Source organism: Pongo pygmaeus, chromosome 1, assembly GCF_028885625.2.
Source record: "Pongo pygmaeus isolate AG05252 chromosome 1, NHGRI_mPonPyg2-v2.0_pri, whole genome shotgun sequence".
NCBI classification, from domain to species: Eukaryota; Metazoa; Chordata; class Mammalia; order Primates; family Hominidae; genus Pongo; species Pongo pygmaeus.
This window is the reverse complement of record NC_072373.2, coordinates 205072172-205096874: the sequence shown is the minus strand read 5'-3', so window position 1 is coordinate 205096874 and position 24703 is coordinate 205072172. Positions and strand designations below refer to the sequence as shown.

The 24703-nt window shown below is 51.6% G+C and overlaps 1 protein-coding gene across 4 annotated transcripts in view; it reads left to right on the top strand.

Moving 5' to 3' along the window:
• The window catches only part of MAN1C1 (mannosidase alpha class 1C member 1), a 169547-nt gene extending 152791 nt beyond the window's left edge, over positions 1-16756 (top strand). For 2 of the 4 annotated variants that reach the window (XM_054499791.2, XM_054499803.2), the window contains 5 exons: positions 2262-2377; positions 8653-8872; positions 11486-11658; positions 13131-13246; positions 14203-16756. In XM_054499791.2, coding sequence (XP_054355766.1) covers positions 2262-2377; positions 8653-8872; positions 11486-11658; positions 13131-13246; positions 14203-14329 — 752 coding nt within the window. In that variant the 3' untranslated portion in view covers positions 14330-16756. The remainder of the gene's footprint in view (positions 1-2261; positions 2378-8652; positions 8873-11485; positions 11659-13130; positions 13247-14202) is intronic. The other 2 variants (XR_008504305.2, XR_010124997.1) reach the window with 2 other exon arrangements.
• The last annotated feature ends 7947 nt before the right edge of the window (positions 16757-24703 follow it).

Sequence of the window (24703 nt, the reverse complement as noted above, 5' to 3'; positions counted from 1 at the left end):
CACACACACACCCAAGCTGTAAAGCAGTGGGACCTTCACATGTGAGATGCCCACATAAGTGCCCCTGAGAGACAGCCGCATCTCAACACCGCAGACCCTAATGACCTGGCTCCCTCCCCTGCGTGCCCCTCCAAAGGAAGCCTGGACCTTGTCATGTGCACACTCCACCACCGCGTGATTGTGGCTAAACTCCTTGGCTTGGCATTCGAGGCCCTTCCTGGCACAGCTCAAGCCTCCCATCCCGGCAGAGCCCAAGCCTCCCTTCCATTCACCCACTCAGCACTCCGTGGGCATCTCTGTGCGCCGTGTAGTTACTGGGCACAGAGCAGGAGTCGCATGCAATCCCTCCCCACAAAGAGCTCATGAGCTAGTGAGGGAGGCAGACCCGTACGCAGGCACTCATCGCACACCCGGCGGGCACCCGCCGGCAAGGTGGGCCCACCACCCAAGGGGAGTGCTGCCACCGAGGGCTTCAGACGGTGCCTGGCCTTGTTTTGCTTAATCCCTGTGGCCACCCTACGGGGAGGGACCGCGAGCAGGCTTGTGAGAACGCCTGAGCCCCCGCGTGGGAACGAGGTGGGGAGGGTGCGCCGCACCGAAAGGTGACAGTGCTCTTAGCTGCTGTGCCCATGACGGGGCTGGAGAAGGGCTCTGAGCAGAGGACGACCCATGACTTCCAGCCTCCCTGGCCCCTCCTCTGCAACAGACCTGCCCCTCCTCAACATGCCAGGCCTGGCCCAGCCCTTCCCTTCTGTGGGGCACCTAGGAAGGAGAGAGGTGCCACTTCTCTCTTCCCTCCACACTGGAGCACAGTCCAGCCCACCGCAGCCCTTTCCAGCTCCTCCCCAAAGCACATGCCTCATCTTGTCTGTTCCAATTTTTGCAGATGCTGGTCCGTTCTGGAACCCTTGCTGGGCCAGGACTTATTTATGGATCAGGGCTGGAGGGGGCCGGAAGGGCGAGTGTACCATGTGGCTGGCCTCCTCTCGACCCCCATTCCTGGGTCCCATCTGTCTTTGCCTTGTCTTTTGGTCCCTTGGTCCTCACACTTGTCTTTCTTTCTCTATGTGTCTCTGTCTTCACTCTCTGGTTGACTGTGTGCAGCTGTGGAAGGTGAGGCTCTGCCCTTCACCAGCTTGATGGTCTTGGATGAGCCATTTAGGCCCAGTTGCCGTTCTCCCACCTGGGAAATGGGGTCGATAGCACCTGCCTTGCAGGGTGCCCAGGAAGATTAAATTATAAATAATACAGTGAGGCTCCTGGCCCACAATAAATGGTAGCTGTTGACGTGTTCTCTCTTTCTGTCCCTCTTCCCCTCCCACTTTCCCTCTCCCTTCTCTGTCTGCCCCCTTCTTCTGCTGAGGAGTTGAAAACACTGCGCATTCCCCCCGCCCTGCCTTCAGTCCACCCCCGTTTTCTTTCTTCTCTCTCTCTCTCTCTCTGCTTAAGTGAATCAGAACACAGAACTGGTTTGTTCTTTGTTAAATCTATCAAATGCCTTTACGTTTCCCCGTTGTTAATTTTCAAAGCCTGGGAGTGAAGTGTTTTCTGTCTTGTGTCTGCGGCGAAGTGTTCCTCGGGCAACCCGTCTTCCTCCTGGGACAGCCCTGGGTGGAGAGACCTCTGGTTGAGCCATGGCCTGTGAGGCCCTGCTCCTTGGCTGGCCCACTGTCCAGCAGGCAGAGGCCACCAGGGCAGAGAGGGGATGTTCCAACTCAATTCTTCTCTTTCCCCCTCCTTTGAACTCCATTTATCCCAATTTGCTAAATTTAAACTCCGTTTTTCCAGAGTGGCTCTACTTGAGGGCTTGGCCAGCTAAATTAAGGTTTTTCTTCCTCTTTCCCGTGGCCTTTTATGAAGCTACCCAGCATTAATTATCATGTTTGTCACTGGGTAATAAAAATCTCTGAAGTCCCTGCCACCAGATTATCCTTTGTAAAGAAATGCAGCTCACTTACAGTTAATAACCGGAGGCCCTGCCGTCCCCAGCCTGCTAAGGCGAGGTGATTTATAGCACCCGCCGGATAAGCCCGTGCACTTTTGTGCAGGACGAGCGCTCTCTAGACAGCCCTAGTTTCCTCCAAGTCGCAGGCTGTGTCTCCCTCGCAGTCCCCGTTCCAGGTTCGGTGGCTGCTGGCGAGATGCCTGCTTCCTACCCGTACAGGCACCAAGCCCCTGAGGCCAGGCGGGTGTGCGAGGCCCTGCCCCGTGAGAGCCGGCGGCAGATGGAGATAATGTTCTTGTCCTCTTTCCCTTCACAGACCATGTCTCGGTTGGAGGACTCGGGGACAGTTTTTATGAATATTTGATCAAATCCTGGTTGATGTCGGGCAAGACAGATATGGAGGCTAAAAATATGTACTACGAAGCCTTGGAGGTAAGACAAGCCCTGGATATTCATAGGCCGCTGGTCACCAGCCCCCGGCTCTCTCATGGCTGGGCGAGAGTGCTGGAGGCAGTGGGGCCAGATGGGCCGAGGCTTGCTCCCACCCCCTGCAATGAACTGGTGAGAAGATTGACAGGACAGTCCCCTCCCAGCCAGGCATTTTACACCCCGTGACCCTCCCACATGCTCTGAGACTGGGGCTGTGTTAGATGCGAAACCTAAGCTCTGAGAGGTGAAGTCATTTATCCAAGGTCTCATAGGAAGTGACCGTCAATCTGATTCAGAAACCACCACCTGCTCGGTGTCTATGCTTTGGCTGATGTATCAGAGCCCAGAGTGCAGCCAGACTGTGGGCTGGCACCCCCAAGGGTGGCTGCCAGAGTGAGACCCTCAGCTGTGTCTTCCTTGAACAGCAGAGGTGACATGAGAAGTATGTCCAAGCTGGGAGAGGCCTCCTTCAGTGGAGCATCCGGTTTTGCTCCTTCTCTTTGTGTGGATGGAAACCAAGGCCTACAGAGGGGAAGGCACTTGCCCAAAGCCACACAGTACAGAGCTGGCCAAGCTGACACCACTGCTGGTCTGTCCGCGGGGTGTGGAATGAACGAGGGCTGGAAGGCTGAGGTGAGTCCCTCCAAAGAGGAGAAACCAGGACAAAAGAGGGAGTCACTTAGCCTGAGCCATTGGGAAGAGGGCTAGGGAATCCCAGCACTCAACAGATACCTCGGAACCCAACTAAGGAAAAGGCACTGGGCCGGCTCTGGGCCTCAGTTTCCCCATAAAGCAAGTTGAGCAAGTTGGATCTACTCTGCCAGCACCTTGGTCTACACTAGCTCCTTATTTCCTCTAAACCGGCTTCCCCTCTGCCCTGCCCTCTGAATGCTGTGTGGGGAACAGAAGCCAGAAGAGCTGGACACGCACATCCCTCTCCTCTCTGGCTTCCCTTAGCACCTGCAATAAATCCAACTCCTCTCCTTTACCTATCGGGTCCACCTTCCCTGGGCCCTGCTGATCACCCTGACTTCACGCCTGCCTCTCTGCCGTGTGCTCTCTGGGCCCTGGGCACCAGTCTTCCTGCTCTTCCTCAGACACCCCAGGTGACTCCCACCTCAGGGCCTTTGCACTTGCTGTCCCCTCTGCCTGGAATATCATTCCAATGGCTGGGTCCCTTTCACTAGTCAACTCTCAATTCAAATGCCACTGAAACTACCATTCCCAGCCTGTCACATACCCGGGCTTATTCTCTTCACCTTCATCAGCCTCTAAAATTATCACAGGCACGTATTTGTTTACTTGCTCATTCTCTATCTTTCCCAAATAGAATGTCAGTTATCTGGGATCAGAGATCTTGTCTGCTCCTAAAACAGTGCCTGGCACATAGCAGGCACATGGTAACTGTTTTGTGAATGAATGAATGCATGCATGCATGAATGCTGAAAGGATGAATGGAGGGAAGGATGGATGGGTGAGTAGATAGATGGGTGGGTGGGTGTGGGCAGTTGGATGGATGGATAGATGGTCTCTGACTACCGTCTGATGACAGAAATCTGGCCAGGAATGGTGGTGCTTAAAAGACATACATTGACACGGACTGCTAGAGCTGTGGACCCTTTAAACTGTAGGCTCAGCAATGATTTTTCCCTGCTCAGCTCCCTGGCACAAGACCTCAGTCATGAAGCAGCTTCTGGGACTGCAGTCCCATCTCAGTCTGCATCCCAGTGTTGTTCACTCCTGTCTTTGGCTGGACTCAGACCAGAGCCCAGGTCAGAGAATTAGTGTGCAGCTGGTGGTGGCCGGAGTGTGCTGCCCAGAGGCCCTTTCTGCCTTCCCTTGCAGAGTAAACATAAAGTTAATGAGCAGCCAGGCTCCCTGCCCTCAGGGCACACTGTAGTTGCGCCTTCAAGGGAAGAAATGGCCATGAATTATTTAAGGAAACTCAGAGCACTTGATTTTGTAGGAGAGAATTTTGAATAGAAGAGGCTTTGCTTTCTGCATTTGATCTTCCCATTGAAGAGCCTGGAGCATCTTTGACCCTGGGTGAAGGCTGGGCCTCTGGCAAGTTTAGGGTTTTGAAGAATGTTCTGGTGGTTCTCAACCTTGTTGGCATGTTAAAATCACCTAGGGAGCTGCAAAGTCCTGATGTTCAGACTGCACCCCTGACTTAGAACCTTTGGGCACCGGGCCCAGGCCACACATAAACCTCCTTGGGATTTCGTGTATAGTCAGGGTTGGGAACCACTGACCAAAGACCTTCACCCCTGCCTGTACCTTAGGATCACCTGGAGAGCTTTAAAAATCCCATGTCTAGCCTCACCCCAGGCCAATTAAATCCCAATCCGAGCTTTTTAAAAAGTTCCTTCCACAATTCTGTTCTGCACCTGGGGTCAGAAAACCACCAGGTTAGACCAGTGTCCAGCTGGGATGGGCCGGGGAGGGTCAGACAGATCAGACTGGGCACACCCCTGAGTGTCACGGCAGGAGACAAACAAGAAGAACAGGAAGAGCTTTGGTCACTTTGGCCTCCTCTAGCTAGTGCTCTAAGTACCTCATCTTATTTAGCCCCCATCTTACGGATGACAAAACTGAGGGTCAGAAAGGCCCAAGGTCCATATAGCAACAAGTGTCAGAGCCAGGACACAAACACGGGTCCGACTCCAGATCCATTGGGCTGGCCTCTACTTACCAGCAGCCAAATCACAGAGGAGCCTAGCTTGCCTGAAACCCCTCCCTCGAGTGCTCAGATGGGGCTCCTGCAGGCGGCAAAGGAACAGCCAGCACCAGGCACTGAGCCAGGCTTCGAATAGCCTCTCCTTTAATCCTCACAACCGACCCAGGAATCATTATTCCCGTTTTATAGATGAGCAAAGTGAGTCTTCAGTAAAGTGAAATAACTTGCCCAGGGTCATCTAGCTCCTAAATCGCAGAGCTGAGATTCAAACCCAGGCCTCTCGCCACGCTGGGCTCACTGCCTATGGGTTAGCCCTGCTCCACAAGGAACAGCACAAATATTTTTGTTAATACATTTTTTAAAAAACCCTGGTCTTGTGCCCCACTTAGCTCCTTGCACCGCTGCTTGCTGTGATTTAAACCTTTTACCAGTCGTCTGCCAGCCTGCACTGTCTTGTGTTTTGTTTTAGAAAGCATTGTTTTTTATCTTTGCATCTGCGTGTCTCAGTTGTGTCTTCAAAGAGGCACTGGTTTATAATTTCCTCTTGACTGCAATTACTTAGCTTGGGGCCAACCCTCAGTGGAAATAACCTGTGGGAGGCGGTCTGGAAGGTGCAGGTGCCAGGTCTGGTGTGCAGCATCCTGAGGTCTCCCTCAGATGTCTGTTTTCTCTCCAAAGTGTTGACAACTGGTGACTCTGACCCAGGTTTCTGAGCCCTGACACTCCTCCCCTGCACCACAGGCTTAGTGACGCCGAGCAGCTGCCAGGGACATGGCTCTGCCTGGGAGCCAGGCAGGGCCCAGAGCAGACCCCCGCCTGCAGCCCGGCTGCTCTGCAAGTGTCCTCAGCACTCCCCCATGTGGAGCAGGTGCCCTGGCATGTCACATTGTCAGCGCTTCTCCGTCTGCCACTCAGTGTGGGTCCTGCAGCCAGCCCACCAGCCCTGGGCCCTGACAGGAGAGAAAAAAGGAAAAAACAGACCCAGGAGTGAGCGAGTGTTCCTTGAGTGTCTTCTGTGTGTCGGGCACTGGCTGGAGGCTGCTGCTGTCACACGGCACTCAGAGTCTGAGAGAGAGACAGATATACAACAGAAAAAGACGCCAAGTAGGAATGGCACCATGTAGAAGGGTGACAGGGACCCATAGGTAATGGCAGTGGCAATGCTGGTTTAAACTGGGGCATTCTCTCCAAAGAAGTGACATTCTGGAGGAGGTGGAGTTAGCAGAGTCAGGGCTGGAGCATGCAGGCAGGAGGCGCAGCACCAGCCAAGCCCCGAAGCAGGAAGGAAAATGCAGCTTTCAAGAATGTCACCTTTGCAGAGAGATTTTCTCTGACCCCACTCTGCAAAGTACAGCACTGCCCCCACCCCAGTTTTTTTTTGTTTTGTTTTTTTGGGTTTTTTTGTTTTTTTTTTTTATGACAGAGTCTCACTCTGTTGCCCAGGGTGGAGTGCAGTGGTGCAGTCTTGGCTCACTGCAATTTCTGCCTCCTGGATTCAAGTGATTCTCCCACCTCAGCCTCCCAAGTAGCTGGGACTACGGGTATGTACTACCATGCCTGGCTAATTCTTATGTTTTTAGTAGAGATGGGTTTTTGAAATGTTGCCCAAGCTGGTTTCAAACTACTGGGCTCAAATGATCCATCTGCCTCAGCCTCCCAAAGTGTTGGGATTACAGGCGTGAACCACTGCGTCCAGCCCCTCCCCGCCTCCCCCCGCATTTTTTAATCTCATCCTCTCACTTTGTTTTATTCAAAATGCTGATCACAAATTGTACCTCTCGGCCAGTTGTGGTGGCTCACACCTGTAATCCCAACATTTTGGGAGGCCAAAGTGGGTGGATCCCCTGAGGTCAGGAGTTCAAGACCAGCCTGGCCAACATGGTGAAACCCTGTCCCTACTAAAAATACAAAAATTAGCTGGGGGTGATGGCACACGTCTATAATAATCCCAGCTACTTGGGAGGCTGAGGCACGAGAATGGTTTGAACTTGAGAGGCAGAGGTTGCAGTGAGCCAAGATCATGCCACTGCACTTCAGCCTGGGTGACAGAGTAAGACTGTGTCTCAAAACAAATTGCACCTCTCATATATATTTGGTTTTGTTGGGAATTTCTGCACTAATGGGTGAGCTCCCTGAGGCAGAGTCCAGGCTTCTCTCCAGCACACCTGTAGCCCCAGTACCTAGCACAGCGCTGACACCAAGGAAATATTACATGGCTGCCGAGATATTGGAAGCCAGGAGGGTACCTGAGTGAAAAAAGGCCAGTGTAGGTGAGGTAGGGCGTGAGAAGGGAGGGGCAGGAGACAGACTGGAGAGGAATCATAGGGCCAGTAATAAGTGGGGACTCGCTCTGTGCTGGGAAATAGGCCAAGCCCCGCAGGCATATCTCATTTAATTCTCACAACCCTATGAGGCAGTTAATGCTCCTATCCCCAGTTTACACATTAGGAAACTGAGGCACAGAGAGAACATACAACCTGCCCAGTGTCACACAGCGTGGAACTGGTGGAGATGAGATTTGAACCTGATGAGTCTGTGCCCCAGAGCCATGTCCATAGCATCAGGTCCACCCTCAGGGTCCAGATCGTGCAGTCTTGGAGGCCCCTCTGGTGTTTTCACATAAGGGCACTTGGAAACCACTGAAGGTTCTAAGCAGGCAGATGATATGATCCGGTTTGTTAATTGCTGAGTACAGAGACCCCCTCGAGAGTAGATTGGAGGGGTGAGAGTGGAGGCAGAGGCCTGGCAAGGGCCCCAGAGGACCCCAGCCATGGACCAGGCCCCACCAGCCCATAGAGTCTGGCCTCGAGACTGTGTGAGCAGCTTCCTCCCTCCCCTTGGGCTCCTGGGGCTGACAGCAGTCTGACCCCCTCACGCCCCCAACATCTCAGAGTCTTTACAACAGCATCACCTCCCTTCCCACCAAAAGGCATGGCCATCGGGTAGTGGAAGAAGCAGAGCTCTGGATATTGTGCGGTCTTGTTTCTAGGCTGGTGTGGCTGGGTGGCCTGGGACAAGCTGCCCCTCCAGTTTGCCTGTGTAGGGCGCTGCAGCCCAGGTGCCTGGCTTGCTGTAGGCATTAAATGAGGAAACGTGTGACAAAATACCCGTAGAGAACAGCTCTTAATTTTCTGCAGGTTCTTTTTGAGAAACTGGTAAGAATAGATGGACACTCTTCCCATAAAGATGCACATCCACCAAAAAGTGTTGGGTACAGTTTTAAGGGCCTGGGCCCCTGAAGCCCATCCACAGGCCAGCTGGGCTTCTGGTTAAGATCAAACAGGACATAATGGAGGAGGAGGATCATCTTAAAATATTTTTTAATGTTTTTTTAAAAACGTGGAAGATTTTAAAGGCTGTGCAAGAGACTTGCCCTGGGGATCTGCCCTGTGTCTGAGCCTCCCAGCGAATAGCAGCCCCTCCTGTGCCCTGACAGGCATCTTGACCAGCAGAGATCAATGGGCCTCCTTTGCCTGGGATGGAGGGCTTGGCAGAGCTGCCCTTGCTACTGTCTCCAAAATGTTCATTTTCCATCCTTTCCCCCCCTTCTCTGTGCCCTCCCACGCCCCTTCTCCCTGCCCAATCCCCACCTTGCTCCCAGGCGATAGAGACCTACTTGCTGAATGTCTCTCCCGGGGGGCTGACCTACATTGCCGAGTGGCGAGGGGGGATTCTGGACCACAAGATGGGGCACCTGGCCTGTTTCTCCGGGGGCATGATCGCCCTTGGCGCCGAGGATGCCAAGGAAGAAAAGAGGGCCCACTACCGAGAGCTCGCAGCCCAGATCACCAAGACGTGTCACGAGTCATACGCCCGCTCAGGTAACCCTGCAAGGGGAAGGGGCAGCAGGAGAGACTGAGGCTAGACACCAGGAAGAACCGGAAAGACCAGCAGCAGTGAGCAAAGGGAGCACATGGCCTTAGGAAAGCCTCCCCTTGGAAGTCAGGTAGAATTTGAGAGATGTGCTCTCCAGGCTCTGAGACTGTACCCTGAATGAAAGGGAAACTAGTACAGACGCAGGAAGCGCTTTGCGTGTACCTGGTACTCTTCCGCACTTGACACATCATCACCGAACCTCACCACACAGATGAGGAAACTGAGGCTCAGAGATTACTTGGCCAAGGTCCCTTGAGTGGGGCACAGAGTAAAGGATCCTCCAGCCCCGGAGGCAGAAACAGCAGCTTCCTGAGCCCAGCACATGTCCCACCCTGAGTCCCCTACTTTCAAATGTGCCTCTGCCTTTCCCCCGGCACCCTCCTTAGAGGGGGTCTCACCGCCTCCTGCTCCCACCTGTTTAGTCTCCCTCTTTGACCCATGATCGCCGGAAAGCCTGAGAGCTTGGTCCTCCCCACCCACCACTCACCACTGAATTGTCAGATGCTAGAGTCAGAGGTCACATTTGAGAGCCTGAGCCTGGCTCCTCATTCTACACAGAGAAGCGGAGTCAGCCCAGAGAGGGGAAGTGACTTAGCCAAAGTCACACTGCACATAAGGAATTGATCCTGGGCTGGAACCCAGGCCTTCTGATGCCTGGTTCCACCCCATGTGCAAACTGCACCCCTCAGAAAAATCCCCAGCCCCTGTGTGGTCCCAGCAGACGCCCGCCGCTCTGAGTGGTAATCCCAGTGTTGGTTGGAGGGGACAACCCAAGATTTGCGGTAAAAATCCCAGGCTCAAGCACTGCTTGACAAAACGACTGTTTTCTGATGGCCAGGAGCCACTACACCATTTGAAAAGATTAGAGAGGCCAGATGGGCAGCCTCTGTTTTCTTATCTGTTCGATGGGAATAATGACACAGGTCTCACAGTGAGGCACAGGGTCCCATGATAAAGTACTTTGGCAGCCGCCTTCGGCCAGCAGCACTGCAGGCACTTGCTGATGGCCCATCATGATGTGTCTGTGCCCGCCCCAGCTGAATGGGGTCTCCTGGAACTGTTTCCAGGAAGTCAGAGATTCGCAATGGGTCTTTAAAACTGGTCGTCCATTCTCTTCAAAGAGCTTGCTCTGCCAGGGCCATAAACAAATAAGAAATCTCAGGAATAATAAAAGGCTCGCTATTTGTCTGAGACAATCAGCCCAGACCATAAAAGACAGCCGCTTAATAGAGCATATTTTTCTAGCCAGCCTCGGCTCGTCCTGTGGATGCCTGTAGCAGTGGCTCCTGCCTTCACCCCACTAGCAACTTGGCAAAACGACTGTTTTCTGATGGCCAGGAGCCGCTACACCATTTGAAAAGATTAGAGAGGCCAGGATCTAGCTAATTTATCTTCCCTGAAGCCCTCCATGGAAGAGCAGGAAGTCCTGCAAACCTCTAGCCCCTGCCTCTAGAGTAAAAGCAACCTAGGGCCTCTCGGTTTTGAACCCTGGTAGGAGGGAAGAGGGCTCACATTAGGAATGGAGCTGGGGACTTGGGTGACCTGGACAGGAGGGACAGGCATTAATGGGAGAAGGATCTGGCCCTCATACCCTACATGTTGGGCCTATGAGGGTTAGACCCAGGAGGGAAAGAGCACTGCCCTAGGAGAGGCATCAGACACATCCAGGGTCAAGTCCCACCTCAGCCACAACTCGCTGTGTTACCTTGGGCAAATTACTTAGCCTCTCTGATCCTCAGTTTCCACATGCGTGAGAGGGATAGTAGCAATTACCTTACTAAAGAAACATTTTTTAAGGATTGAAATAGTGTTTTAAAGCACCCAGCACAGCCTTTGAAATCATAAATAGTGGCTGCAGAGGTGGTTATAATTATGGCCATACAACAAGAATGACAGCAAATTGCCCCAAAACAAAACAGTGACAATGACAGAACCCAGGCTCCCTCAGGCCCTCCTTCCTCAGCTCCCTCTGTGGGAGTAGGTGCATTCCTGGGCAATCTTCCCTCCATCTCCACCTCAGCTGTTCCCAAACTCTAGAAGTTTGTTCTGGGAGATGTTAAAAGCAGTTTTCTAAGAAAAAGGGTCCCGAGGAGAAGCCTCATTTCACATTAGCATATTAAAGGATCTGATAAATCCTGCAGATGGGAGACTCATTTTGTTTAACCCTCGGCTCCCCAGATGTGTTGAAACCCGAAACCCTCTTGGCTGAGGTCTGGCTAACCTCTTGCAGAGCTATTGCCTCAAAGTACACAATTGTGGAACCCCGCCCAAACCTTCACCTACCCAGACTGCTGAGTAGCTCATTTGGACTCTCAGAGTCCAAAGCTGCTCACATTTCCAGTCCCCGAGGGTCTTGTTTTGTCCAGCCCAGGCCAAGAGGGAAGCTGTGCATCTGCCCGGTGCAACCTCACACAGCAGTCCAGGCAGGGGCACCCTACACCCACACACCCCTGACATCACCCTGGCCGCGGGTTCAAGGCAACTGACATCTCTCCTGGATCCCGAAAAGCAGGAGGTGGGAGGTCTGACCTGGGCCCTCTGCTTGGCTATTTCCCCAGACACCAAACTCGGGCCTGAGGCCTTCTGGTTTAACTCCGGCAGAGAGGCCGTGGCCACCCAGCTGAGCGAGAGCTACTACATCCTCCGGCCAGAGGTGGTGGAGAGCTACATGTACCTGTGGCGACAGACCCACAACCCCATCTACAGGGAGTGGGGCTGGGAGGTGGTGCTGGTGAGTGGGCCCCAGGGATGGGCAGCCAGGTGCTAGATGCCCCTGAGAATTCACAGACTGGGTGCTGGGTGCCCTGGCTTGGGCATGGAGTGGAAGCCCAAGCCACGTTGACCTCTGACCACAGTTCAGAGTGCAAAGGGTCAAGGTGGTGGTTACAGAGCCAAGAGTCTCCAGCTGGGCAAAGTTGTCCTGAGACAGGACAGGCCAGACTTGTGAAGAGGGTTCTGAGTGCCCATATCCTTGGGGCCTGGGACCAGGCCTCAAAAAACTTAGAGGGTCAGAGGCTAGGCAGCTGCCTAGAGCACCACGCGGGCACCACGCGGCCACCGCTGTCCCAACGGACGCTTTCCTGATCCCGAAGCTGGGCAGCTCACCTCCACCTCCCTCCTCTTCCCACAGGCAGCCCAGCCCAAGGGACCCCCCACCCTAGTCTGTACTGGCCCTTGAGGCCTACCCTGCCCTCAGCCCCCGGCCCCACACCTAGGTGGAAATTTAATGGCTGTCTTGGGGGAGGTGTCAAAGGCAGGTGTGGGGATTCCAGAAGGTTCCCTGGTGGATGGATGCTGAGCCTTCTCTGCCCCTATCTCCCCCACCACCGCCATGCCCACTCCGAGCATTGCACTCAGACGGGGTCCAGGGCATGCTCAGGTTCACTGGCCCTGTTAAGTCCACCTGCTTCCCCAGGACCATTGTTCTTGGCCTTCAAAGGCCAAGCATCTTGTGCTCCTATGCCCAGTCCACAGACCCCCTCAGTGGGTAGGAATTGTATTTATCAGCCTACAGGCAACACGGTGAAACTCCATCTATACAAAAAAATACAAAAATTAGCAAGGCATGGTGACGCATGACTATAGTCCCAGCTGCTTGAGGGTCTCAGGCAAGAGGGTTGCTCGAACCGCAGAGGTTGAAGCTGCAGAGTGAGCTCTGATCGCCCCACTGCCCTCCAGCCTGGGTAACAAAATGAGACCTTGTCTCAAAAAAAAAAAATGCATTTATATAGAAAGATGAATGGCTTGGCCCACTTGCCTCCAGCCCAGGGGCCATCTCTCCTGAGAATGCCTGGGGTACCAAGTCCATCCCCAAATCCCAGCCCATGGCCATCACCAGTGGCCTCTCTTCACCTCTGCCTACCACTGTGGGTGAATCTGTGAGACCAGCCTAGTCCCCTGAAACACGAAGAGAAGCTTCCTCTAAGTTCAAACCAGGTGAAGAGCTCAGGACAGGCAGCCCATCAGGCCAGAGCTCTCAGAGTTGTGGGTGGAGGGAGTGTGGCCCCTCCAGCCTGGGGACAGGTGGCTAAACCCTGAAAGAATAATTTGACCTTCTGTTCCCACAAATGCCAGGAGTCCCCAGCCAAGGGGTGGGGGTGCTATCTGCTTTCTAGCTCCAACCTGCCAGGCATGCACAAGTCTTGAGGGGCCTTTCCTGTCCCGTGTTAAGGCTGTTTTCCTCCTCCTCTTCCCCTTCCTCAGGCCTTGGAGAAATACTGTCGGACAGAAGCCGGTTTCTCCGGGATCCAAGACGTGTACAGTAGCAACCCCAACCATGACAACAAGCAGCAGAGCTTCTTTCTAGCGGAGACACTAAAGTGAGCAGCGTGGGCTCTTCCTAGGGATGGACAGGTGGGAGGTTGGGGGTAGGGGTCCGCAGTCCCTCCCCTCCACAGTCAGGTTCTGTGATCACGGGACAGGAGCCCAAAAGGTGTGAAGGGCTTGGAATCCAGAGGGCTGCACCCCAGGGGTGAGCCTTGGGCCAGGCTGCTTTCTCGGAGAGTGAGACTGGGCTAGAATCCAAGTTCCCTAGGGATGCACCGTGTGATACCGCAGGTTCCTTCAGTTTCTCACCCATCTCCCCAGTGCTTCTGTTCTGGGAACCGCGTCGTCGTGTGTAAAATGGGATAGGGTTAACGATGATGATGTCAGTGCTGGTTGCTGGCATTGACTTTCCCTCCTGTGACCTCTGCAGTGTGGCTGCTGTGCCCCCCTCGATTTCTTGCCACGGAAGTTGGCCATCCCACTTCCTCACTGTTCCTCAAAGCAAGCCCCTTGTGCTTTAACCCTTTAGGGTGGGTCAGAATGATCAGTTCCTTCCAGTGGGGAAAAAACCTACAACCTGTAAGCTGGAGTTCTAGAGTCACAACCCCATGTTCTTCTCAGTGCCCCAATGTGTACTCTGAATATAGAGTCTTAGTGGGCAGCAGCGGGGCACGTAAGAGCCAACTGGACTGGAGCAGCCCTTAGGCCCCCCTGCAGAGGAGAATCTGGACCATAAGGGCTCACATACAGAGCCGGGCAGGTGAAGCTGGCTGATGGCAGAGCCAGGGTAAACTAAGTCCTTCTGACCCCAAAGCTCAAGGCTTTTATCTGTAGCCACAGCCTCCTTCCCCAGGACTAGCACCCCCACCCTGGTGCCCACAGTTTTGGGGTTGAAACCCCTTGGCAACAGGCCCATCACAAAGGCCCTGAGACTTGTTCCCGGGCCCACCCTTCTTCCCCAGGCCACTGACAGACCGTGTCTTGCTTCCCTGCCCTGCATGGGGCACAGGTATCTCTATCTTCTGTTCTCTGAAGATGACTTGCTCTCCCTGGAAGACTGGGTGTTCAACACTGAGGCCCACCCGCTCCCGGTGAACCACTCAGACAGCTCCAGCAGGGCCTGGGGCAGATACTGACCCCATCTCCCGCCGCCGCCCTGGGGCCGCCGCAGGGATGCCTTGCCTTTTCAGGATTTGGGACTGTTCTCAAAGGGATTGGGAACGAAGGCCCCATCTCGGGCAGACCCCCAGCAGATGTGTCGGACAAGCAACTTCTTTTCCTCTGTGAGGAGACAAGACTTGGAGACGCAGCGATGTCAGGCCAGGGCCATGGCCACACTGGCCCACACATTCCTTTCTACAGAGAATTTCTATGAAGCCCACTCACTTGCCATTCCAGGGCCAAAAGACCGGAGGTTTGCATATCCGCCCCTTGTATTTGATTTTCTTCCTTTTGGTTTCTCGGTTTTTGTTTTTGCTTGATTTTGTCTTTTCTCTACAGTTTAGTTTTATCACAATTATACATATAGTTTTCAAAATCATGCACTTTCTAAAATGGCGTCATCCTGATAAACAAAACCGAGTGTTTGCACACACACAAAATCTTGACCCCGTTATCTATATTTTAAATGCTTTTTGCCCAACACTGACCCTACGTTCAACTATGTGTCATTTACCTTATAATTTGAGGAGGGGTTTCCCTTTGATTGGGCCTCAGTGTTACAAATCACTAGTGCTATTTTCATTATTATTGTAATGGAAAAATCTGTGAACTAGAATAAAAGAGTTTATTGAATAAGAAATATGATTGGGCTCATTGCACATCAGTGACTCCTAGAAAAACCATTGCAATGTTACCTTCAGAAAGAATAATCAGCCAGCAGTTGATTTAAGGTATAATTTAGTAAACGATTCCAACTTCTATTACCTCCCCTGAAATCAGTCCTGATATATTCAAGGAGCATGAGGCCAGCCCTTCAGATGGAGTTGTTTATTTATACTCAGGTTGAGATTGGGAAGAGGCCCAGGGAGGAGCAGCAACTTGCCTGAGGTCACACAGCCGGAAAAAGGCAGAGGAGAGTCTCGCCCCTGCCGTCTCCTGGCCACCCCAGTTGAGTGTCCATCTGTTCCATCATTCCGCAGATGCTTGGTGAGTGCCTGCAACGGACCAGACACTGGGCTAGAGGCCAGGGACACCGCTGAGAGTGAGACAGTCATAAGCCCTGCAGTCAAGGAGTCAAGAGGGGAGAGAGCGATGGTAAGGGAAACGGACAAGTAAGTGAAGTGACTGCAGGTCATAGGAAATGCTACAAAGGAGATAGACAGACAGCTGAGGACCTACCCTACAGGGTCAGGGAGGGCCTCTCTGGGCAGGTGACCTTCAAGCCAAGTCCCAGAAGATAAAAAGGAGCAGCCAAAAGACTATCTGGCAGAAGAACGAACCTCCCATAACCCAGCCCCCTTTCCCAGCCTCCCCGATGCCCTCCCTGGGAGGGGGCCTGAAACACTGGGGCTGTTGTGCAGAGCAAGGAGTTCAGGTCCTAACACTGAAGTGACAGCTGTTCCTCCCCTGACGCTTTTTTTTTTTTTTTTTTGAGACCCAGAGTCTTGTTCAGTCGCCCAGGCTGGAGTGCAGTGGTGCAATCTTGGCTCACTGCAACCTCCACCTCCTGAGTTCAAGCAATTCTCCTGCCTTAGCTTCCCCAGTAGCAGGGATTACAGGTATGCGTCACCACACCCGGCTAATTTTTTGTATTTTTAGTAGAGACGAGGTTTTGCCATGTTGCCCAGGCCGGTCTTGAACTCCTGAGCTCAGGTGATCCGCCCACCTCAGCTTCCCAAAGTGCTGGGATTACAGGCATGAGCCACCACACCCAGCCCTTTCCTGGCACATTTGCAGCTTGTCAACACAGCCAAAGTCACGGGAGAATGTTGAGCCCTTCCCTGGGCTCAGCTGCTTGCTCTGTTCATAAGCTTTAGTAGCCCCTGGGGCTCTGGGCCAGGTGACCCCGCTTTAAATCCCTGCTGTGTGAACTTAGGCAGGTACCTCCCCTCTCTGGGCTCTTCTTTTCCATCAAGCAGACAGAAAACCTCAACCCCACAAGGTTGCTTTGAGAAGAAGTGGGAAGCTGCTGGTTCCCTGGGCACAGGAAGTGCTTGTTCCTTGTTCTGGAGACTCAAGACATTCCCAGAATCTTCTTAAGCAGAGCTGCTGGGGAGTAGCCCCTGTAGCAAGTCACCATGCTCTTGACAGGCAGCATGAGAGCGTGACTCCCATGACCCACCTATGCTCAAAAAAAAAAAAAAGCAAACCAGGAAAACTGACTACACAGACATTGTAGAAAGATTAGAAAATAGAAGCAGAAAGAACACTCACTGGCCATCCCACTCTCCGGGGTGAATACTGTTATATTTTCTTCTAGGCCTTTTTCTATGAATATATAGAATATATATTTTGCCACCGTGGTATCCTACTATGCACACTGTTTTCTTATAATCTGCTTTTGCACTTGACTATATTGTGAACCTCTTTCCATGTCAACAAATATATGTTTATCTCATCGTTGTACGTGCTTGTGGAGTATTACATTGTGTGCTGTAGCCTGCTTTGCTGATCTAAGCCCCTGTTGCCAGGCATTTGGGTTTCTGTCCATCTGGGATTTTAGTTACAAATCACAGAAACCAACTCTGTCAACTTAAGCACAGAAAGGGATTTACTGAAATGCCATGGGGTGGCTTATGGAATCTCAGGAAGGAGTAAACAGCCAAACCTCAATAAGGGCTAGAAAGAGGACTTGGCCAGGGACCCTTCAAGAACCAGGGAAGCCTCTCTAGGCACCACTATCAGGAGGGCTGAATCCAAATGTTTCCAGATCCTACTGTGGCTCCTTTCCATGTGGCCTGGCCTGGGTCACATGCCTGCCCCTAGCCAAGGGCAGGGCCAGGCATCTTGGCTTGGCAGACCCCCTAAGATTACCCTGTGCAATGGGTGATGGGCTGTTCCCTAGAGAAAAACATGAGATTCATCACCAAAATAAGGGATCTGCAGGCTGCACAGGCGAAAACAGCAGGACTGTTTACAGTTTGCTTTGATTTCTTCAGTATTATACAGAGAGTTATGAAGAGCATACTTAACCATCCTCCTTTTCACTTTTGTCCAATTATGTCCTCAGAATAACTTCTAGAATGTCTCTCCATCTCAAAGCCACTTTGCAGTTCCCCAAGCCCCAGGCTCCCCTGCCAGGCCCGTGCGGCTGTCTACCTCTCCTCTCTTGTCCTCTGCTGTATTGCTGGGAGGAAATTGTAAAAACGAATATTTTAAAATGTATCCTCCAGGAGGGCCCTTGCAGGTGGAGAAATATCATCCTTTTGGCAACTTAACTCCATTCCACGGATAAAAATAAGTACGACTCAAGATAGGCCGAGAGGAGAGAGGAATTAAGGGCTGACTCATCCTCACTGAAGGTAGGAGAGAGCTTTGCAAGCCACAGAATCTGAACACCCAAACCTTTCCCTGAAGCAGCCCTCTCCTTCCCCAGCTGGGGGTCAGCGCGCGGCTGCCAGGCTCATTTTAAGCCTCGTCTGCGCCCTCACTGAGGATGGAAGCACCATTTGCACCTGCTTCTCTCATAGAAGGGCGTGATGTCGGCTCCTTCCCAGAAAGCTTCAACACCCAGCTCCTGGCACTGAGGTCTGCAGAGCCTCACGGCCCCGGGAAGGGGGACGAGCGGGGCACAGTCGTTTTCTAGGTGCCTCCCTTTAAATGACTGGCTGTTTGGTCAGACCGGCCAAATGCGTTGGGAAGAAAAGCAAAAATGGAAAATCTGATTTAAAGGCAGCATCCAAGATGTGATTCTCAGTTCCATTCCCTCTGCTTTGAGGAGGTGACCCCACTGTGATTTGAGAAAGTGCTAGAGATGAATGGGCTAGCTTCCCCCAGCGTTTCCCCTGGGGGCCTGTCCTTGGAAGTATGGTCATTGGTCATGTGGCACAAAGATGCTCGGCCCTCTGTGACTAATTCTTAATTACACCCTACTGGAGGAGGGGGGCTGATTCTATTTTTTGTATCTGAAAATATCAGTTTGGTTCCCTATATTTGGAGCACTGTTTTGTTCCTGCTCAGCCTGTCTCTTAAGTCAGAGCTTCTCGAACGTGCACAGGAATCACCTGGGAGCTTGTTAAAATCCAGGTTCATGTTCAGCGGCTCTGGCATGGAGCCTGAGATTCTGCCTTTTTTTTTTTTTTCCTGACACAGGATCTTATTCTGTCACCCAGGCTGAAGCGCAGTGGGGCCATCATGGCTCACTGCAACCTCCATCTCCAGGGCTCAAGCAGTCCTTCCACCTAGCCTCCTGAATAGCTGAAACTACAGGTGTGTGCCGCCACATCCAGCTAATTTTTTTTTTCTCGCTATGTTTCTCAAGTTGGTCTCAGAATCCTGGGCTCAAGCTATCCTTCCACCTCAGCCTCCCAAAGTGCTAGGATGGCAGGCATGAGCCACTGTGCCCAGCCAGATTCTGCTTTTCTCTAACAAGCTCCCGGGAGATGCTGATGCTGCCAGTCCTTGGACCACACTTTGAGTAGCAAGACCCCAGCTGGTGGCCACTGCCTTGGTTTCTGCCTTTTATTTGCATCCCTGGAGCTGTAACTGCGTCAGAGTGGAGTAGAGGGGCTCAGATGTTAGGATAGCTTCTATAGATACCTTGACTGCAAAGCGACCTACCTTAAAACAGGTGTGCCTGCCACCTGTGTCAACAGCTCTCCATTCTTCAGGACAGCCAGGATAAGACAGGAGCAGGCTGCTGGTGGCTTAGAACAGTGGCGTCCAATAGGGTCACCCCGTGTGGATCTGGAATACTTAAAATGTGCCAAGTGCAATGGAGGAACTAAACTTTTAATTTTATTTCCTTTTTTTTTTTAATTGACCAGAGTCTCGTTCTGTCACCAGGCTGGAGTGCAGTGGCATGATATCGGCTCACTGCAACCTCTGCCTCCTGGGTTCAAGCAATTCTCCTGCCTCAGCCTCCCGAGTAGCTGGGACTATAGGCGTGCGCCACCACACCCAGCTAATTTTTTTCCTTTTTTTTTTTTCAGACGAAGTCTTGCTCTGTCACCCAGGCTGGAATGCAGTGGCTTGATCTCGGCTCACTGCAACCTCTGGCACCCGGGTTCAAGTGATTCTCCTGCCTCAGCCTTCCAAGTAGCTGGGACTACAGGTGCATGCCACCACTCCAGGCTAATTTTTGTATTTTTAGTAGAGACAGGGTTTCAGCATCTTGGCCAGGCTGGTCTTGAACTCCTGACCTTGTGATTTACCCGTCTCAGCCTCCCAAAGTGCTGGGATTACAGGCGTGAGCCACCGCGCCTGGCCAATTTCATGTCATTTTAATTACATTTAAAGAGCTATGCATTGCTGCTGGCTGCTGTTTTGGACAGTGCAGAATTAGAACTCAGAAAGCAACTACCCTGCTGATGCCGCAAAGACCTCCATCACCTGCACCACTACATAAATCATCTTAGCAGAAAATATATTGTGTAGGGACTCAAGGACTCCCTTGAACATACCTGGTTATTTTTATACTCATTCCAGCCTGTTTTCTGCACAGGCTCTGGTGGGTTTGTGTTTCTTACTCACCGTCTGCAGCAGGGCATGCAGTGGGTAGGCTGAAGGCAAGAGAGGCGGGAGGGGTGCGACAGGAGAGGACAACCCGTGTGGGTTTCATACAAGCACAACCTTTGAAACTGGAGGACCTGCGTTCAGCTCTGCCCTGCCCTTTTCCAGGACTGTGTGGCCTTGGGCAAGCCCCTTAGTTAAGCTCCTCTGAGCCTCTGCTTCTCCATCCATGGAAAAGGAAAGTGGTTTCAAGGGTTAATCGAGCCTCCCCACCCCACCCCTTGTAAGAACTCAGTGCATCCTAGCAGTGATTGTTATGATGTGAACCTCTTTGTAAACTATAAAACGTTGTGTAAATGTGAGGCAAAACACTGCTGTCAAAAATTCTTCTTTTTAAACAAAATGCTCTGAAACTTGGAGGAAACCGCATCAACCAGGCCCAGGAGACAGACCAAAATCTCAAAGCAATAAATCTGAACGTTTTCTGCTTTTCCCATTGAGCAAGCATTTTGCCATTAGCTAGCCCTGAATCTACAGAAATTGGGAAACTGGGATGAAGATTTGTTGACTGTCCAAGGTCTTCCAGGGACCCATCTGGTGGTGGGGAATGCTCAGGCAGGGGCCCAGGGCTGAGGAAGATGCCCAGAGCTTGCCCAGGAATGTTTGAGGTCCAATTAGTGTTTCCTTTTCATGGAGTAACTGATAAATCGTGTCTACAAAACTTTGGAGGGGAGACGGGCAGGAAAAGATGGCACCCCCATTTATAGAGGAAGGAACTGAGGCCCTAACAGGCTTGCTCAGGTCAGACAGCTGTTCCCGGCCTCTGGGCAGCCTCCACAGAGGCCCACTCTGCACTCCCTACTGTTCCCCATACCCTTCCTCCACCCCACCCTTGTGTATGACCCCCAAGGCTAGAGTGACCATCCTACTCATGACATTTGCTTATGACAGATTTTAACCTGTTGTTCCAACATAATAATAGTACCCCCTTTGCTCTTAAAAGTGCCCCAACTTGGACAATAAATTTTATGGCCCCCTGGTCTCAGTGAAAACAATGATAACTAAGGTGTTTTTCCCAGAAGGCTTCAGTGCTCTGGGGAATGGTAAAACTCAGCCTGGAGAAACATACGAATATCCCAGAGATTCTTTCCTTTAGAAACCAAGCTGGAAACTCTCCATGTTCTCATACACCTCCATGTCTCTTCGCATGCTGCTTCCTGCCTGGACTCCACAACCAAGTTATGCCTACTAAACTCCTCTTCATTCCTCCTAGCTGCCCTCAATGTCACCTCCTCCAGGAAGCCTTCCCTGACTCCTCCCTGCCCCTCCTTTGACATAGGCGTAAAAACTCCTTTGACCTGGGCTATATGCATGAACCTTTCCTCCATAGACTGACTGCTCCCCGGTCACAGGACCCTTGTCTTCTCACCTTTGTGTCCTCAACATGTTATAGACGAAAATAAAGGTCTGTGCTGAAGACTTGGGGATTAACCATGCACTCGGCCTCCCTCCTAGCTGCAGCTGGCTGAGAGTGGACCCAAGGAAGCAGGCGGGAAAAATGATGAGCAGTTTCACTGCAGGGGTTCTGTGGGCCATCCTGGTCTAGTCCATGGACTGACTGTAGATTCCAGAAAGCAAGGGGGGAAGGTAGGAGAGTTCATTCCATTAACAGGAAGGTCCCAGAAAGATGGGGTACAAGATGGCTGGTCAAGTGGCCTTTTCTCAGTGCAGTGACCCCCTTTCCACTGGCGATTGCAATGAGATTGTCAGGAATTGCCCAGTTTTCCAATCACAAGTCCTACACCATCCTATAGAGTGTGTGGAAATGGGCCAAGCCCATTTATCAAGTGGAGAAGTCCCCAGTCTAGGGACTGAGAGGCAGCGTAGAGGAAAAGGGATCACACACATACCCACACTCACACACACGCTCGCACATTCATACAAACATGCATAACCACACACACGTTCACTTACATGCACACACACGCACATTCATACACACACGTTCACATAAACACACTTGCGAACATGCATACCTCACACACGTTCACTTACATGCACACACACGCACATTCATACACACACGTTCACATAAACATGCACACAAACATGCATTCATACACGTTCACATAAACACATGCACACACATTCACATAAACACATACACATTCACACATACCCACACACTCACGTTCACTTAAACACATTAACACACATGTGCATTCATATAAACACATTTACACTTATACATGCACATTCATACAAACACATTCACACATACACACATACACATTCAAACACACATTCACACATACCCACAAGTTAACATGCACTCACATGCATATTCATACACATATTCACATATACACACACATTCACACGAGTTCAAACACGTACACATTCACTCACACACGTTCACATAAACACAATGCACATTCATTCACACCTACATACACACATATGCACATTCATACATTCACACTTACATACATGTGCACATACATTCACACCTACATACACACATATGCACATTCATACCAGTGCATACACACACGTTCACACACGTATTCACATGCACTTTCATACACACGTCACATAAACACATTCACACACATGCACTTTTATACATTCACACCTACATATACATTCACGTTCATACACATTCACACACATATGTTCACACATACACATGCACAGTCATACACACATGTTCACACATACAAGCACATTCACACACACATATTCGCACATACACACACACACACACACACACATTCACACCTTGACTTTCCTCTCTAAGCCTTTGGATTTCCTGGCCAACCTTGCAGTCATCAGGGGTTGGGGGTGGCTATCTCTCGGGGGCGCCGGCTGCACATCCAGACAGTCCTGCCCTGACTCTCTGGAGGCCCCTCACCAGCTGGGCACTTGCTACTCCCCTGGGAGTTCCCTGGAGCCCTGGAGTGGGAAGCTCTGCTTTCACCCACAGAATGATTCAGAACCAGGCAATAATTCCATCAGCTGTTCTCAGAGTGTGGAGCCTGCAGCCAGCCCTAGCAGTACCTGGGAGCTGGTTGGGAATGCAGATTCTCAGGCCCCAAGGAGCTGAATCAGCAGCTCTGGGGCAGCCCAGCAGTCCGTGTCTTTGGCAAGCCCTCCAGGTGATTCTGATGCAGCTGCAGTGGTGGGTCATCTCCCAAGTCCCCTGTTCCCCACAGCAACCCCCTCCCTGGGCCTGTTACCCCCCTTACTTACTCCAGCCTCTCTATCCTCTGGTGGGTCAGCAGATAATTCTGCAATGAACCAGGTAAGAAAAAGAAAACTGTCCCACCTTTGACCAACAGGAACATCCGCCAATCATGTAATCTTCCGCTCAAAAAAACGTCTTAACTTCACAATGAAATCTTCTCTATGAAAACTGAAATCCAAAGAAACATCCAAATTCTTCCATCCTCAATTTTTATTCTGCTCAATCTTGACCAGGAGGGCTCCTTAGATGTCAGGACCCCTCCAGGGTCAGGCACTGCAGCCCTAGCCACCTCCTGGGTCATCTCCTACGTTGCTGGTGTGGTACTTTCACCTCCTCCACTGTTGAATTAACCCTAGCCCAAATTTCCAGAGCATCTGCTCTTCCAAAGTCTGACTCAATAGAGATGAGACTCCCAGTAGCTGCCCGAGGTTAGAAAATACCAGCACACTCCTTTTCCTCTGGCAGTTATCCTAGCAAAATCATGCTCCCAGAACCCAGATAACCCAGACCCACGATGTCCTCACCATCCAGGGACCAGAGCAAGGACAGAGTGTAAACAGAGCAGAGAAAGGAGATGTGGGCCTCCACCATACCCCCCTGGGCCACTTCTCAAAGAGAGAGACCTTTAGGAATAATTCCATCGTCTTGCACAAATTACAAAATTTCAACTGTGGCTTTCCCAGGTCTTAGGACCTGCATGGACCACCTTCTCCAGGAATTGAGTTCACATGGAGATCACTAGAGATGGAGAGGTCAGGGATGGCCCCTGGGGAGCTGACATTTGTGACAGTCTGTGCGAAGAGCATTCCAGGCAGAGGGAACAGTGAATGCAAAGGCTCAGAGGCAGGAAGTGTTGTTGCATCTGAGACACAGAAAGGCAGTAAGCAAGTGGGAGGGTCTGGGGGGTCAAAGGAAGTCGGCAGAAGGGGTTCCATCCCTCAATGCCTGGTGGGCAGGTAAGTACTTGCTATGGTTTGAATGTCTCCTCCAAAACTCATGTCGAAATGCAATTGCCTTTGGATGGTATTAAGAAGTGGAACCTGGCTTGTTAAGAGGTAATTAGACCATGAGGGCTCTGCCCTTGTGAATGCATTAATGTGGGTTGTTCTGAAAGCCGATTCAGCCCTCGCTCGCTTGCTTGCTTGCTTGCTTGCTTGCTCTCTGGCACTCTTCTGCCCTTCTGCCTTTGGCCACAAGTGGACGCAGCATGAAGGCCCTTGCCAGATGCAGGCCCCCAACCTTGGATTTCCCAGCCTCTAGAAATACATTCCTTTTCTTTATAAATTATCCAGTCTGTGGTTTTCTGTTATAGCGACATAAAATGGACTAAGACAGAGTTTAATTTTAATCTGAGAGCAGCAAGAAGCTAGGAAGAGTTTAAAGCAGCACATGAGATGACCCACTTTACATTTCTGAAAGTTTCCTCCGACTTCTGAGTGGAGAGACCTCGGAATTCTTTTTCCTCTTACATCTGTCTCAGTGGAAAACCATTCTCAGATTCCTAAGCGGAAGCTTCTAAAGCCTGTGCCCCAGGAGTGCTGCAAGGCCCAAGTGCCCTCTGCCCCGTGTGCGTGACCTCTCCTCTGCTTTTGTACTCCCTGGGTTTTGAGGAGCCTGGGAGACTTCAAGGGCACCAGAAACCTTTCCTCTG